The 13,638-nt window shown below is 45.7% G+C and overlaps 1 protein-coding gene across 1 annotated transcript in view; it reads right to left on the bottom strand.

Annotated features, from left to right (window-relative positions):
- The window catches only part of ERGIC1 (endoplasmic reticulum-golgi intermediate compartment 1), a 55,306-nt gene extending 41,952 nt beyond the window's left edge, over positions 1 to 13,354 (bottom strand). The window contains exon 1 of the mRNA XM_030229130.2: positions 13,182 to 13,354. Within this exon, the coding sequence (XP_030084990.2) occupies positions 13,182 to 13,339 (158 nt within the window). The 5' untranslated portion in view covers positions 13,340 to 13,354. The remainder of the gene's footprint in view (positions 1 to 13,181) is intronic.
- Between the last annotated feature and the right edge of the window lie 284 nt (positions 13,355 to 13,638).

A 13,638-nucleotide genomic window follows, 5' to 3' on the forward strand; every position in this document is an offset into this window, starting at 1 on the left:
TAAGTTGGCCTTTGAGAAGCTGTTTCATGCCAGAACTGTTTCCTTGCCACTGCACAGGGAATACAAGTGGGTTAAAGCAGTTACCAAACCTTGTTTACCCTTCTGCTTGTTTGCTGCCCCTCCCCACTGATCAGCAAGGAGCTGCACACTGCAGATAAACTCCAGTGAAATATTGCTGCAGGTTTCCTCCATTTGTCAAGTCCTCCTTGCAAAGGGGACCAGAGCATGGCTGCAAACCTCAAATCTCAAGAAGCCAAGAAGGCATGAGGTCACTATTTCTCCACACACACCAATTCCTGACTAAACAAAGAGCTTGCCTGTTCTCTACAAAGTCCACTCATTACATACTCACCAGTAAACCCAGTTACAATGTGGAAGAGAGAATTTCTACTGTTACACGCTGTACTTGTCATGTTCAAGAAATGACACACAGGCAGCCCATGCAGACATTAAGTTTTAAAAAACTGAGTCTTGAAAAAAAAAAAAAAGTGCTTTTTGTCAAAAGAAGATAAAGTACTCTGTTTGTTACACTGGTTTTCTTCTTCAGGTGGACAGAAAAACTGCTGCACTGTGCATTTCTGGGAACATTCATTCAAAACAACACTCCCAGATGGCTTTTGGTGAAAAAAACATCCAAAAAGTTACAGCACTGTGGAAGATACAGAGAGAGCAAGGCAGGTGCCAAACACAGCCCTAGACAGTTAAGCCTATGCCAGCTTACATTTGGTTTTAGATAAGAGTCACTTTGAGGCAGGTCTGTCTGATAACAGGCTTGAAAACATCCACTGCCTTTTCTTTGAGAGCGTCTGTCATTCAGACATTCTAAACAAATTCATTTTTAGGCCACATCCCTCAGAATTACAAAAGCCTCTCTAATTACTTCATGTAGATATCAGTGAATCCAGCCAACTACCATTTCTATTTAAGTGCCTTTAAAGAGAAGACACTTAAATAGAAATGGTAGAAATAGAAATCATCCTCAACTCTGAGGATTAGTTTACCCCAGAGACAAGGACATAACCTTGGGATTTGTCACTCAAAACACTTCTGTTCTTCCTCTTACCATTTCCTATCTGCCTCCTTGAACCTTTTTGTTGTTTTACTGAGCAGAGATGGTTGGTTTCATCCCCTTTATTTGGGTTCCCCACAGGACCTACAGACCTGGTGAAGAGACAACCAGCTCTTCCCACAAGATTTGTATAACTGGGTCTATTTTGAAGTTTGACTTCATGACAGAAGAGCTGCAGTGGCAATTCAGGAAACCAAGGCAGGTGTGAAGCAAGAAGAGAATGAGAAACCTCCCACTTGAGGAAATAGATCTGAGTGCACCTGAAATGAGCTGGAACAATGGTTCTGGAGAGTCTCTCCCATCCCACTACACAGCTTTGTTTCCTCATATTCCTGCTGCTCCCACCTCTGGAAGACCCTTTCCTAGAGACAGCAGAAGTTTATGGACTATGATTCATTCAGTAGCTGCTACTATTAAGGCTCTTAGCAGAGACAGCAATTACAGCTGAGAATCCACTTTGCATAAAACACTTCATCATTTTTAAGGAGGACATGGGAGGCAGAGAGAAACTCAGTCATGGTAAATATAACTTGGACTAAGTCCATGTGGCATTCAAAGATGACTGTGCACAAACAGACTCCATTTTCTCTCTCCAGGAACACTTCAGAGGAGATTGGTGTAACAAAGTTTAACCACCCTGTCTCAGCAGCTTCCCTTCTCCCCTTCCCCAAATCAATGCAGCTTGGAGGCAGAAGGGGAGTTAAAAACCCAGGCCATGTTGGTTATTCTCCATGAATTCACGGTACCAAAAGGAAGTTCTGCCTGCTGTCAGAGCAGGATCATTCAGGCTGGAGACACAAATGGAAACGCCCTGGCTTTAATCCCCAGTGGTATTTCTAGAGAAACCTTCCCAGCAGAGGCATGCTGAGTGACAAGGGAGCATTTCTATCTGTGTGCTCTGCTGACTTCTCAGGAGCTTCTCTGCTCACCTCAGCACAGCCTGAGAATTAGAAATGCCCAAGAGGAAACCGGGCTCCCTGCAGCTTGGGCATGGTGGGGTCTGTGATCAGCCCCTGGAACACCAAGGGATGGCATTCCCCATCCTCTCCCCAGCACCCAACACATCAATGTGAAGTAACCCAGATCCTCAGGCTGCAGCTTCTAGACTGGGAATGGGCATTTGGAGCTTCTGGGACCGGCGGAGGCCGCGGAGCTGAGCAAGGGCCTGGAGCACCTCGGTGCCCAGGAAAGGCTGAGGGAGCTCAGGCTGGAGAGGAGCCCCGGCTGAGGGGGTGGGGGGGGCAGCCCTGGGTGTCCCTGTGTCTCATTGTGTGTCCCTGGGTCCCCCTGTCTGTCCCTGAGTCCCCCTGTCTGTCCCGTGTCCCCCTGTCTGTCCCGGTGTGCAGAGCTCAGAGCAGGCCCAGCTCTGCCCCAGGCCCAGCCATGGCTCCAGAGCCACGGGCAGGGCCTGGGCCCAGCAATTCCCTGCCCAGGAGGCAGAACTGCTGCCCTGGGCAGTGCCAGCCCTGAGCAGAGCCCAGAGGGGCTGTGGGGTCTCACTCCAGAGCAGGCTGGACACTCTGCTGTGCCCTGAGCTCGGGGATGGCCCTGCTGGAGCAGGGAGGTGGCACCAGGGACCCTCTGGGGGCCCCTCCAGCCTGAGCCATCCTGTGAAACTGCTGCCCCCAGACTTGATCTCTTGAGACAGACCAAAAAAAAAAACCCTAAAATAGATAGGGCTAGGAAAAAAAAAAGAGAAGAACTAAGATGGAATAGAGAATACTCCAAGGTTACTAAAAAAAAAAAATAGATTTTAAATAAAAATCCAGTCTCTTAGCTAAGAGCTTCCAAGCTGTTTAACAGGCAGCAACTGTTCCTCTGTTTCCTTGGGTCACTGCTCCCAAACAATGACTTTGGGACAATTCATCCCTGCTTTGTCAACAAAGCTGCTGGGCACCAGAAGCCCAAGCACACCAGCTGAGGAGCACAAGCCATCAGGTGGCTTTTATGCCCTTCAGAGGCCATCTAGCTCTAAATAAAACCAAGCAGGCTCAGACACAGTCTCACTCCACCAAAGGCAGGCAGGTACTTCTATCAGAACACACTTTCTGGCTTCATTCCCTCCTACAAAGCACATCAGACACTCGTGGTAAGATCCTGAAAAGCAAAGCTGTTACTTCTGTAAAATGGATAAATCAAAAGCCACCAATTTAGCTTTCAATGTGACAGCTCAAGCTGAGGGGAAATACAGAGGTAGAACAAACGGCACAGCTGTGTCAGGTTTGCACACAAGGCACTCTTTTGATTAGCAAAATACCATTTACTTAAAAAACAAAATCCCAGACGCCTGTCTGAAGTAGCTGGGGGGAGTTTTACAGCTCACAGTTGTTGAAACCATCCCTAGAACTCCTGTGCCCAGGACCAGAGATAAAAAGATTAACCTCTTGTTAAATTGATTTTATTCAGCAGTGTAACAGCTGGGGTGTGCAGAGACGGCCTGAAAGATCACTTACCCCATTCCCAAGGACAGAATATGTGAAATAAAACAGCAAAGATGGCCCTGGAGAACAGCTGGGATCTGGGAGACAGAGAAGGCACGAGCAGGACACAACTCCCCTCTGCTTAGTGACCCTGCCAGGGGCTGGGCATCACCAGGAGAGGAGAGGAATAAAAAGAAGCCTGGCAAGGGACAAACACTGCTCAGCAATGCCCAGGGCTGGATTATGTTCCCCAGGTGCTTGAGAGCTGCTACAGGAAAAAAAGATGTGACCAGCATTTTGGAGCAAGACTGTGAGCTAGGAAAGGATGGGCTTTAATTGGGGAAGCATCAAGAAAAGCCTGTCCTTTTAAAGCAAAGCCTCTCTTACTTGACACTAAAAAAGGGCTGAGCTCCAACACCCTCTGCATTTTCAGTTCCTGTGCTCCTTGCTGTACATGTGCTGGGAAAAAAATCTCCAGTTTTGCTCCACAAACCTAGCAAAGAAAAGAAAAATTTCTACACACACTAAGCTCATTCTAAAACACATGAAGAAGTAGAGCTGCCTTATTCTTACACCTCACTCTACAAGTGTATAGAGAGCCCATTAATTTTTCTATTTTCATTGAGAAATATTAGCTCAAGATTTAATTCTGAAATCCTTTCTCTAGATGTTTTTCTTCCCACCCAAAGGCAAGTGCATGTTCTGACAACTCTACAAGAACACTTAGCTCCTACAACCCAGCACAGACAATAAAATCAATCACTCTTCTCCCAGTCCAACTGAGTAGGTGAAATGTGTTTAAATGAATGGGAAAACAATGGCAGGAAGTCAGCAGCAGAGGCAGAAAATAGGAACTACTGACTTTTGAGCCCTTCATTCTGCTAATTCTTTGTTTAGATGACATTTCTATGTTTCCTGTCTGCTGGCAGATGAGAACATGATGTGCAGGGAGCAGCTCAGGACAGCTCTGGCAGAGCCAGGCTGTGATCCCAGGATGAGCAGTGGGAGCCAGCAGACCTGAGTTTGTTCTGTCACTGTGTAATTCCTGTTCCACTCAATTAAACCTTTCTTCTTCAGCTGGTTCGTTCTGCACAGAGCACCTGGCAACATCTGCCCACCTTTCCTCCAGCACATGGCAATCTACAGATGGGAAAATGCAAATATCTGAAGCTAAACTAGAAAAGCTCCAAGTTCTACCTGAAGGAATGCCTGGGGGTGTGTTGGGAGATTTTAGGTTGGATATTAGGAAAAGGTTCTTTCCCCAGAGGGTTGTGGGGCACTGACCAAGGCTGCCAGAGCTCCAGGAGAGTTTGGACAGCACTCCCAGGGATGCACAGGATGGGATTGTTGGGGAGTCTGTGCAGGGCCAGGAGCTGGGTCAATGAGCCTTGTGGGTCCCTTCCAGCTCAGAACATTTTGTGACTCTGATTCCTTGAAGGTCTGTACAAGGAAAGCAGCAGGAAGGTGGCTTTAAGAAAACAGACTGGATGTGCTCTGCAAGAGCCCAGCTTGGTTCAGTACCAGGGCTGTGCCTGCAGAGCAGTTTGTGAACAGAGCTGATGGTTTTGGGAATTGGGACACAAACTTTGAAGCATGTGCAAGGTAAGATAAGTAATCCTGCTAATCGCAGTTTCACACAGAAAATAAACACTGAATACACAAACACCAAAGCTTGGCCCGAGTGTGAGCTGGAGGTGCAAATACAGATTCAAAGCCGGACCAAGAAGCCGATACTTGTAAATACCAAGAAGTTATTAACACATTTTATAAGATTACACCCCTGGAACAGCAGATAAATTACACACCTCATTAAGCAATCGGCCAGTCCTCATTTACACACAATGGGACATTAACACACACTGCAGAACCTGGGCTTTACTGGACAAACTCTCAAGGCTTCAGAATTACATCGGAACTGGTTAAACCTCCAGTACTTTGAGCAAGCTCTGCTATGAGAAGGACCAGACAGGGAGGTGGAGGGGCTGATGGAGTTTTAAACCAGTTTATCTGGACTGCAAGCAGGTGAAGACTGCAATTTTTCAAATGCTCTATGACTGACTTCTCACTCCCAACATCACAGCAGTTTTCAAAGCAAAGAGGATTTTTTCAGACCTGCTGGCTCTCCACACTTACAAACCCAGGAGTGAAACGTAGGAATACATTTCCTTGCCAGCCAGCTCCTCCCTCTTAATTCCAGTTCCAAGAACATAATGAAACCAACAGAGGAAGTGTCTGAAACAAGGAGGAGTACTGAGAACAAGAAAACAAGGTTAGGCCAGGAGGACTGTCATTAATTATATAATCCAGCCTTTGGGTAACTGGACATTTAGGGAAAGGGGCTGAGAGAACCTTGGGAGGCACCAGCCTGAGCACATTATGTCATCTGGCCTGCTGGTTACTTAGCAGGTACAGGATCTGCATAGGGACAGAAAAACAAACCCATTTATTTCTAGGACAAAACACTTGCAATCCTCACAGCAGCTGCTGAAAAAAGGCACAAAAATTCATACATTCTGCTCCCACTTAGATTGATTCCAGTTCTCCTTTATCCTCCCTTCTGCCTGCTCTGTGATTCTGTTATGCTGTCCTGCAGAACACCTTTTTGTCAACCACGTGCCAAATATTGTGGTTTTATTCTTCCAGTGCATATCAAGCTTGTTCTCTCAGGAGTATACTCAACAATTGTATTGCTGCAATATGCCAAAAGTGCAACTATTTTAGGTGACACTGAAGGATGGAAGACAGGAAGAGGTACATCACTTTTCTTTTTCCTTCAAAATAAAATGTCAGGCTCAAACACATTCCAAAGGCAATTAGGAGGAGGAGGAAAGTATAATCTCAAATACTCAAAGGTGGAGTCTTGCCAGCAAGCATTTTATTTCCTTTTAGGCAGTGAAGCAGGTGTCAAAATGAAGGATGGAAGAGAAATGTATTTTTAATAAAGTGAGCAAATTACACTTTGCTTCATCAAAACAAGAGAAAAGTGTCATGAAGCAAAAATGCTCAAGTAAGGGGACTGGTATTTAAAGGGATCCAGCCCTTTGCTGGACTGTAAGAGCCACTGTACTCCTGAGGGAGAGCAGCATTTTCTAGAGAACAGAGAGAATGGGGAAGGGCATTGAACATATATGGCTGCTCTCCAAGCCAAGCAGATTGTTCAGATACTTGAATGCCATAAGCTGACTGGAACCTTCCTGATCCAGAGCCTTCACCTCAGAGATTCTGGTTCCTGGAGCTCCCCAGCACATCCCAGCACTTCCACTCTTCACAATCCCCTTGGTCCTGAACATTTCTCCTGTTCCCAAATTGTATTAAACCAGGGATCAAGATTCAGATCAAGAAATATCTGTATGGATGCCCACTAAAAAAACATTACTGATACAGACTCAAGAGCTACAACTTGCAGGTTTACCACTGCTTTTTGGTCCAGCTATAACCTGTTAGAATGCAGCAGCCACGTTCAGAGTTCAGTGCAGATTTCACGTTTCATTTAGAATGACACAGAATCCAAGCAAGGTTCAAAGACTTCACCTTTATCATAAAACAGGGTCACATTTACACTACTGATGTTTTAGGGGGCACAGAGTGGTCTGCAGAGAGGGACAGTCTGGAAGCCAGGTGATCTGCTTTAGGATATAATTGTTAAATAAACACTAAGGAATCATGACCTGAAATCCTGTCAGCAGTAATACAGGCCTGCACATTTTAACACAGAATTTTGAAGGCTCTTCTATTACATGCCAATCTTTCTGGCTTCTCTGAATTAAACTAAATATATCTCATTGGGAACATCCTTAAAAAAAAAAAGAAACAGAAAAGCAAACATCCAAACACACACAATTCAGTGAGTTGCACTGGCCCACTACATCTTGTGTGTGTGCCTGCCATATTATTACTGAAATACTCAGACATTTCAGTAAAAAGAAGATTTACTACTAAAATACTCAGGCATTTCAGCATAATGAAAATTTTGTAGATCGTGGCAAGGATGTGGTTAATTTTTTGGCAGACCAAGTTTTCCATTTCAAGAGCAGCTGGCTCTGTACAGGAATACCTAGACATCACTTCAGGGCTTGTGCTTGGACAGAAGACAAGAAAAACAGATGATTCCCCACTCCTTCCTTCATTGCAAGACTATTCTTTCCTCACCACCTCCACCATTTAAACTACATGCCTAAAAAATACACCAGCACACTTCAAAATACAAGCTGAACAAGGTCCCCAGTTCCCAGTCCAGGCTGGTGGCATTGCTTCAGCTCTGTTTACAGTGTGATTCAGTCATTTTCACAGCAATGAACTATGATGGCATGAAGGAAGCATCTGTGTCACCAAGGACTGAACAAAGGAGGACAGTTAAAGTTCAGAAGGAACAATGCAAAACTTTCCTACCAAGCCAGACTTTAATATTTCCCTACTTACTCAGGCAAAAAAATCTCCACTCTGATGATATTTTGAGAGAAATGATGGACTGGGACACTTGGAAAGAAATATTTACATACATGCACGCCATGTATAATCAGTTATTTGTGGCACAAACATCAATAGACTCTGTCTGTACAGCTCTGCCTGCCCATCTGACTGCTGTGACTGCAGAATAATTTCTCAGGTGCCCTCAAAGGGCTATTGTTGAGCCAAAGTTAGTCATGGCACTGCTTGGCACCCAAATCCACGTTGGTCATTACGTAAGGTGGCAGCAATACCACTTGGAAGGGTTGTTTACCAGTGGCATTGCACAATGTGAACTGGAACGGACTCCAGACGTGGCTGCAGGTGGGGATGGAAATGCAGCTACTGCTGAAACGAGCTCAGTTTGTCAGAGCATGCTGCCAGTAATGCCAAGGTCATGGGGCTGGACTCGGTGATCCTTGTGGGTCCCTTCCCACAGAGAATATTCTGTCATTCTGTCAATCTGGAAGTACCCAAACCAGAGCTGTGCTACAGCCCCTAGACATTGATTTAGGAAGTGATGGCTACCAGCTCAGTCACATACAGGAATTAATATTTTGGACAAAATCATTGCAACCTTACTGCTCTCAGCAAAGGGAGTATGTTTGGGTTTGAATTAGACCTAAGAGTTGTGGTGGGGAATGGACTGAGTGATGCTTAGACTTGTGACCTGGCACAGTTGTGAAATCAATTGCTGCCCAGATTAATGAGCACAAACCAAACGTGTTTTAGGTGATTTTGAGTCTACAGAGAAAAATCTTTTCCAAATTAAGCACTCCTCAGACACCTCTTCATTCACTTGTTAAGGGAAATAACTTGATTTTAGTCTTCAGGTTTCAGAAAAGAAGGAACAAAACAGTCTTTCATGGTCCCCTCATTTTTCTTTTGGTCAGGAATCGATTTCACAGCTGTGCCTGGTCACAAGTGTGAGCATCAGTTTGCTATTCACCATCACAACCCTTAGGTCTAATTTAAAACCAAACAAACTCCCTTTGCAAAGAGCAGGAAGGTTGGAGTGTGTCAGCTTTGGTTAAGACTGAACAATTTGATTTAAAAGAAAACCTTCAGGAACTAAAGCCAAGACCTGTGTCCCAAAACAATAAAAATGATCCATAGGTCTGAATCAGCACACCCACACTAAAATACCATTTATCACAGACATGCCAAAGAACAGCTGACAGTGGGAGCCTGTCATACTGTGCAGATGGAATAAGTTTTTGCCTTCTACTCTAGATCAGCATTTAAATCTAAATCCTTTCTAAGCCTGGCTCCTTTCCCATGACCTCCAAAATCCGGGTACAGCACATTGTTACTTCATACAGGCTATCACAGTGTGAAAAAAAAACCCCAACCAAACCCCAAAACCAAACAAGAAACAATAAAAAAACCCTAATGAAAACATCACAATTATTAACTGTGGGAAATAATTTCTGAATTTCTCAGTTACACATAAAAATAAGGATTCACAAATATTTGCCACTCAGGGGAAAAACACCTGGCCAGGGCACAACTGTGAACTACCCAGGATTAGAACAAAAACTTGATTTCAGAGTGGTCTATTTTAGTTTTTCTCAGTGTAACCAACTAAAGTGCCAAGATGGTTCAGAAGTTTCAGTATTTTACAAACCCCTCAGTAACTCTCCCATGCAGATAGGCAGGTGCAAAGAAAGCCACCAGCATAAAGAGAATTTGCAGCAATGCTTCTCCCCACTGTGTCCTCCTCCACTGCAGGGGAGTCATTTCATGCTCAGAGCTGTAATTCTCATTTTTATTTGTGTCATTCTCAACAGCTGAGCAGTTTGAAGTCCCAGCACCAGCTCAGCCTCCTGCTAACAGGATCACACAACGTGGGATCCCTCCTGGCTGCCTCACAATCACCACTCAAGATGACCCAGGCTTAGAGTTTAATCTAATTATGAATTAAACCAACCTCAGAGGCTGCAAGTGTGCAGGTGACACCAGATCTTAAAGGCTCCAAGGGGAAATACCCTTCAGCTGCAATGAGAGAACTCAAAATCCCCCATCAAACACATCCAAAGCTGCTTTGCTGACACAAGTTCTAAAAACCAGAGATGGGCAAGAAGGGAAAAATCTGTCTCTGTCTTTCAGCCAAATGGGTGTTAAAAAATAGGAAAGAACCAGGCCTTCTGGAAATACAAACTGATTTAGTAGTTCTGTAGGAGGGCTGGCTTCTTGTGACATGCACTGAACAGACCTGTACTGAAGGCTCCAATCTGGAAGCTGAAAACTTGGTTTTGTACCAACATCACAGCAGGACTGGGGGGATTAGTCTGAATTAAATGCTTTGAAAAATGAAAAGCATTAGGTAAATACTGAGTATTATTAAAACCCTGAAGATATTTGACACGGAATAATTATTATTCATGTGAGATTACTGTGAAAATATTGGTTTATTTATGAATTAAATGAAGTCTGTATTAGGAAAGGGAACCACTGATAAACTAAGAAAACAGAAATCCTACAGAAAAAAAAAAATTGTACAAAAAAGTACAAGTAACAAACCAAGCTACTTCCGTATCAGACTGAGTGATGGGAAAACTCCCAAGAAAGATTTTTAAGCAATTTCAATCTAGCTAAGTTTAAGACAGAGATTTAGTCCCATGGACATAAATGATTTCTTTGACTTTTAGTTGGTGAAGAACAGGGACATTTCTGGTCCTGAGCTGTTTTAATTACTTGTCATTTGTATCTCTATCATCTCCAGATGAGGTTTGGGCAAACTATTCCTCCTAGAGCTACCTGGTGTGGAAACAGCTCAAAGCCCAAATGTGCAGCAGCTCTACAATGCCCCTCTCTACACCTGGTACCAACATCCTATTTTTGGTATCCTAAAATACCAAAAATAAAGCTCTAAGAGAGGGGGGATACAAAACCAACAAAACCTTGCCTTCCCAAATGTCCTTGGCAGAGCAGCTAAGGTCAGAATTCTTTCAGATTCAAAGTGAAAATGTGTGGCCTGCAGAAGAACACAACACCTTTCCACATGGAATTTTGGACTCTAGAGATATGCAGGGGCATTTCTAAAATTTTCTTAACAATCCAAACCTCTAGTCACACACAGGCATGTAAAAGGCAGGGTACAAAGGGAAACATCCTGCTGAAATCTCTGAGAGAAAACCATTGAAATTTACATGGTGAAAATGTCATTTTCATTCAGAAACTCACTCAAGGTGGTGACCTTATTTCTCCAAGAGCCTTGTATTGCATGTTCTAGAGTTGTCAGGAAGTACCTGTGTGGGCTTTTTTAACGTTTGCATCATATTTTACCTACAACAGTAAAATTTTCCAGCCTCAGCAGATTTTGTTCCACTGCCTGCACTATGAACAAAACCCACAACAGCTAAAAAGGGCTCTAACCTTTGCAAACCTTTTGGTCCTGAACTCTCTTCATGCTTCTAAAACAGGAAAGTGGTTTGCTGCACGTGACAATAGCTCCTCTGTACTTTGGATAGGAAATTCCTGTTATCAATGGCAGCTTTTGAAAAATTCATCCTTGCAGAAAAGCTGAAGTTCAGTGAGCTTATGTTATTTGAGAAAGAGCTTTGAAGTGCCTATTCCTAATCCTCCACTCTGAATGACAAAGGAGTTATTTGCAATTGTGAATCTTTAAAATGCAGATCTGAACTGATGTCTGTTTTTGTAGCTCATTAACACAAACCCTGCGATTCAGCTTTTACTGAACATCTTTTTTCCATTCCAAAGTGAAGCACTAGCGCTGTCTCTTAAGATGATTGTGCTCTTGGTGAGCCAGTGTTTCCATTCTGAGACCCAACAGAAATTACATTTTCAAAGACATCAGAAATAACATTTTCTTTATCTGCTATTACAAAGTGACAGCCACAGCCCAGGATCTCTTATTGTTCATGTATTTTACAAGTCTGAAAATGGATGCCAATAGGATTTGCAGCTGGCAGAATGTCTCCAAAGAAGAGTTTTTCTATCAAATTTTACACAAAAGCAGAAACGAGGCTCTGGGCCCCGGATCCCACATGATCCAGCAGATGCTGTTTCCAGCTTCAGCAAGTTCTCATTCAGAAGCAACTGCCTCCATGTTCAACAATGCCCCATGGATCACACAAGATCCTGTTAGCCTGTATAAATGAGAGGCCTGGTTTAGAATTACAGTGAAAATATAACAAAACACTGCACTATCAGCATTTCCCATCTCAAAGGGGTGCACATGTAGGGGTCATGATGATCCTACATGGAAAGGACTGTAGTTAACTTCATGTTTCCAAAAATGTATCTATTTTTACTGTACTATTAATTTTGTAGTAAAATCTATATTAGAAAACTCAACTGTGCGTCCTCCCCCCGGCATATCTGAACTTGGAAAGATGCAAATTATTGGTTCAAGAACAGCTCAAAAAAGAAAATGAACCTGCAGTTGCTATTTTGGCTCCAGTGAGGTCAGAGAGGTCTTTCACTTCTGCTTTGGTACCTGACACTGCCTCCAATGGCCCAGGGGATGAAGGAGCCACACAGAAAGGCCAAATCCTACAACTCACACCTGCTCAAAATGGCAAAACCAGAGGTGGAGGTGTCGATGTTGGTCCCCAGCCATCAGACACGTGGCACAGCTTTGGCACATGGACCCTGCTGCAAAGAGTGACCCCTTAAAGATGCTCTGGGAGCTCCAGCCTAGGCAGTGACCCCCTAGAGCCTCTGTGGGAGCCCCACTGTGAACTCCTAAAGCTACTGTGGGAACCCCAGATAAGAAATGACCCTCTGAAGGTGCTGTTGGAATCCCACTGTAAGGAATGATGCCCTAAAGCTGCCAGGGGAGCTACACCATGACCTTCTAAAGGTGCTGCAGGAGCCCCGCCACAAACAGTGACCCCCCTCACAAAAGTGAGATCCCAGACACCTGCGGGAGGAGCAGCAGCCCAGCACCTCCACCCCAACACCCGCATCCATCACCCCGCAGGTCCTGCTGCTCCTGGCAACCCAAACTGCACACACCCCCTTCGGCTGGATGGAACCGCATGATGGAGCTGGGCACAGCCTCCTCGCTCCCCTCTCTGCTCACAGTCCATCCATCCATCCATCCATCCATCCATCCATCCATCCATCCATCCATCATCCATCCATCCATCCATCCATCCATCATCCATCCACCCGCCCATCCCACGCGCACCCGCGGGCTGGGAGCGGCGCGGGGCGGCGGCGGGCGCTCCCCGCGGGGCGGGCGGGCGGGCTCTGTCGCGACTCTCGGCGACACTCACCTCCTGAAGTCAAAGGGCATGGTGGTGGCGGTGGTGGTGGCGGGCGGGCTGCGGGCGCCGCCGCCCCCGGCCCCGGCTGTGGCCTCGCTGCCGGCGGCTGCAGGGCCAGGAAGTGACGGCCCCGGCCCCGGCCCCGGCGCCGCGCAGCCCCAGCCCATTGGGCGGCCGGGCCGGCCGGGGCTTCCGCCGCCGGGTTACGGAGCGGCGGCTCCGCGATCCGGGATCCGGGATCCGGGATGCGGGGTGAGGGATGCGGGATGCGGGGTGCAGGGCGAGGGATGCGGGATGTGGGGTGCGGACGGCCCCAAGCCGCGCAGGGCTCCCGCAGTTTGCAGGGTCCGCTCGGCGCTCGCCGTGCTCCGCTCAGCCCCGCGGCTCTCAGAGCGTTGGCAGCAGGGAATTACGGAATTATTTCGGTTGGAAGAGAGCTCTGGGATCATCGAGTCCCAGCTGTGCC

The sequence above is a fragment of the Serinus canaria genome, chromosome 13 (assembly GCF_022539315.1).
Source record: "Serinus canaria isolate serCan28SL12 chromosome 13, serCan2020, whole genome shotgun sequence".
Taxonomy (NCBI): Eukaryota; Metazoa; Chordata; class Aves; order Passeriformes; family Fringillidae; genus Serinus; species Serinus canaria.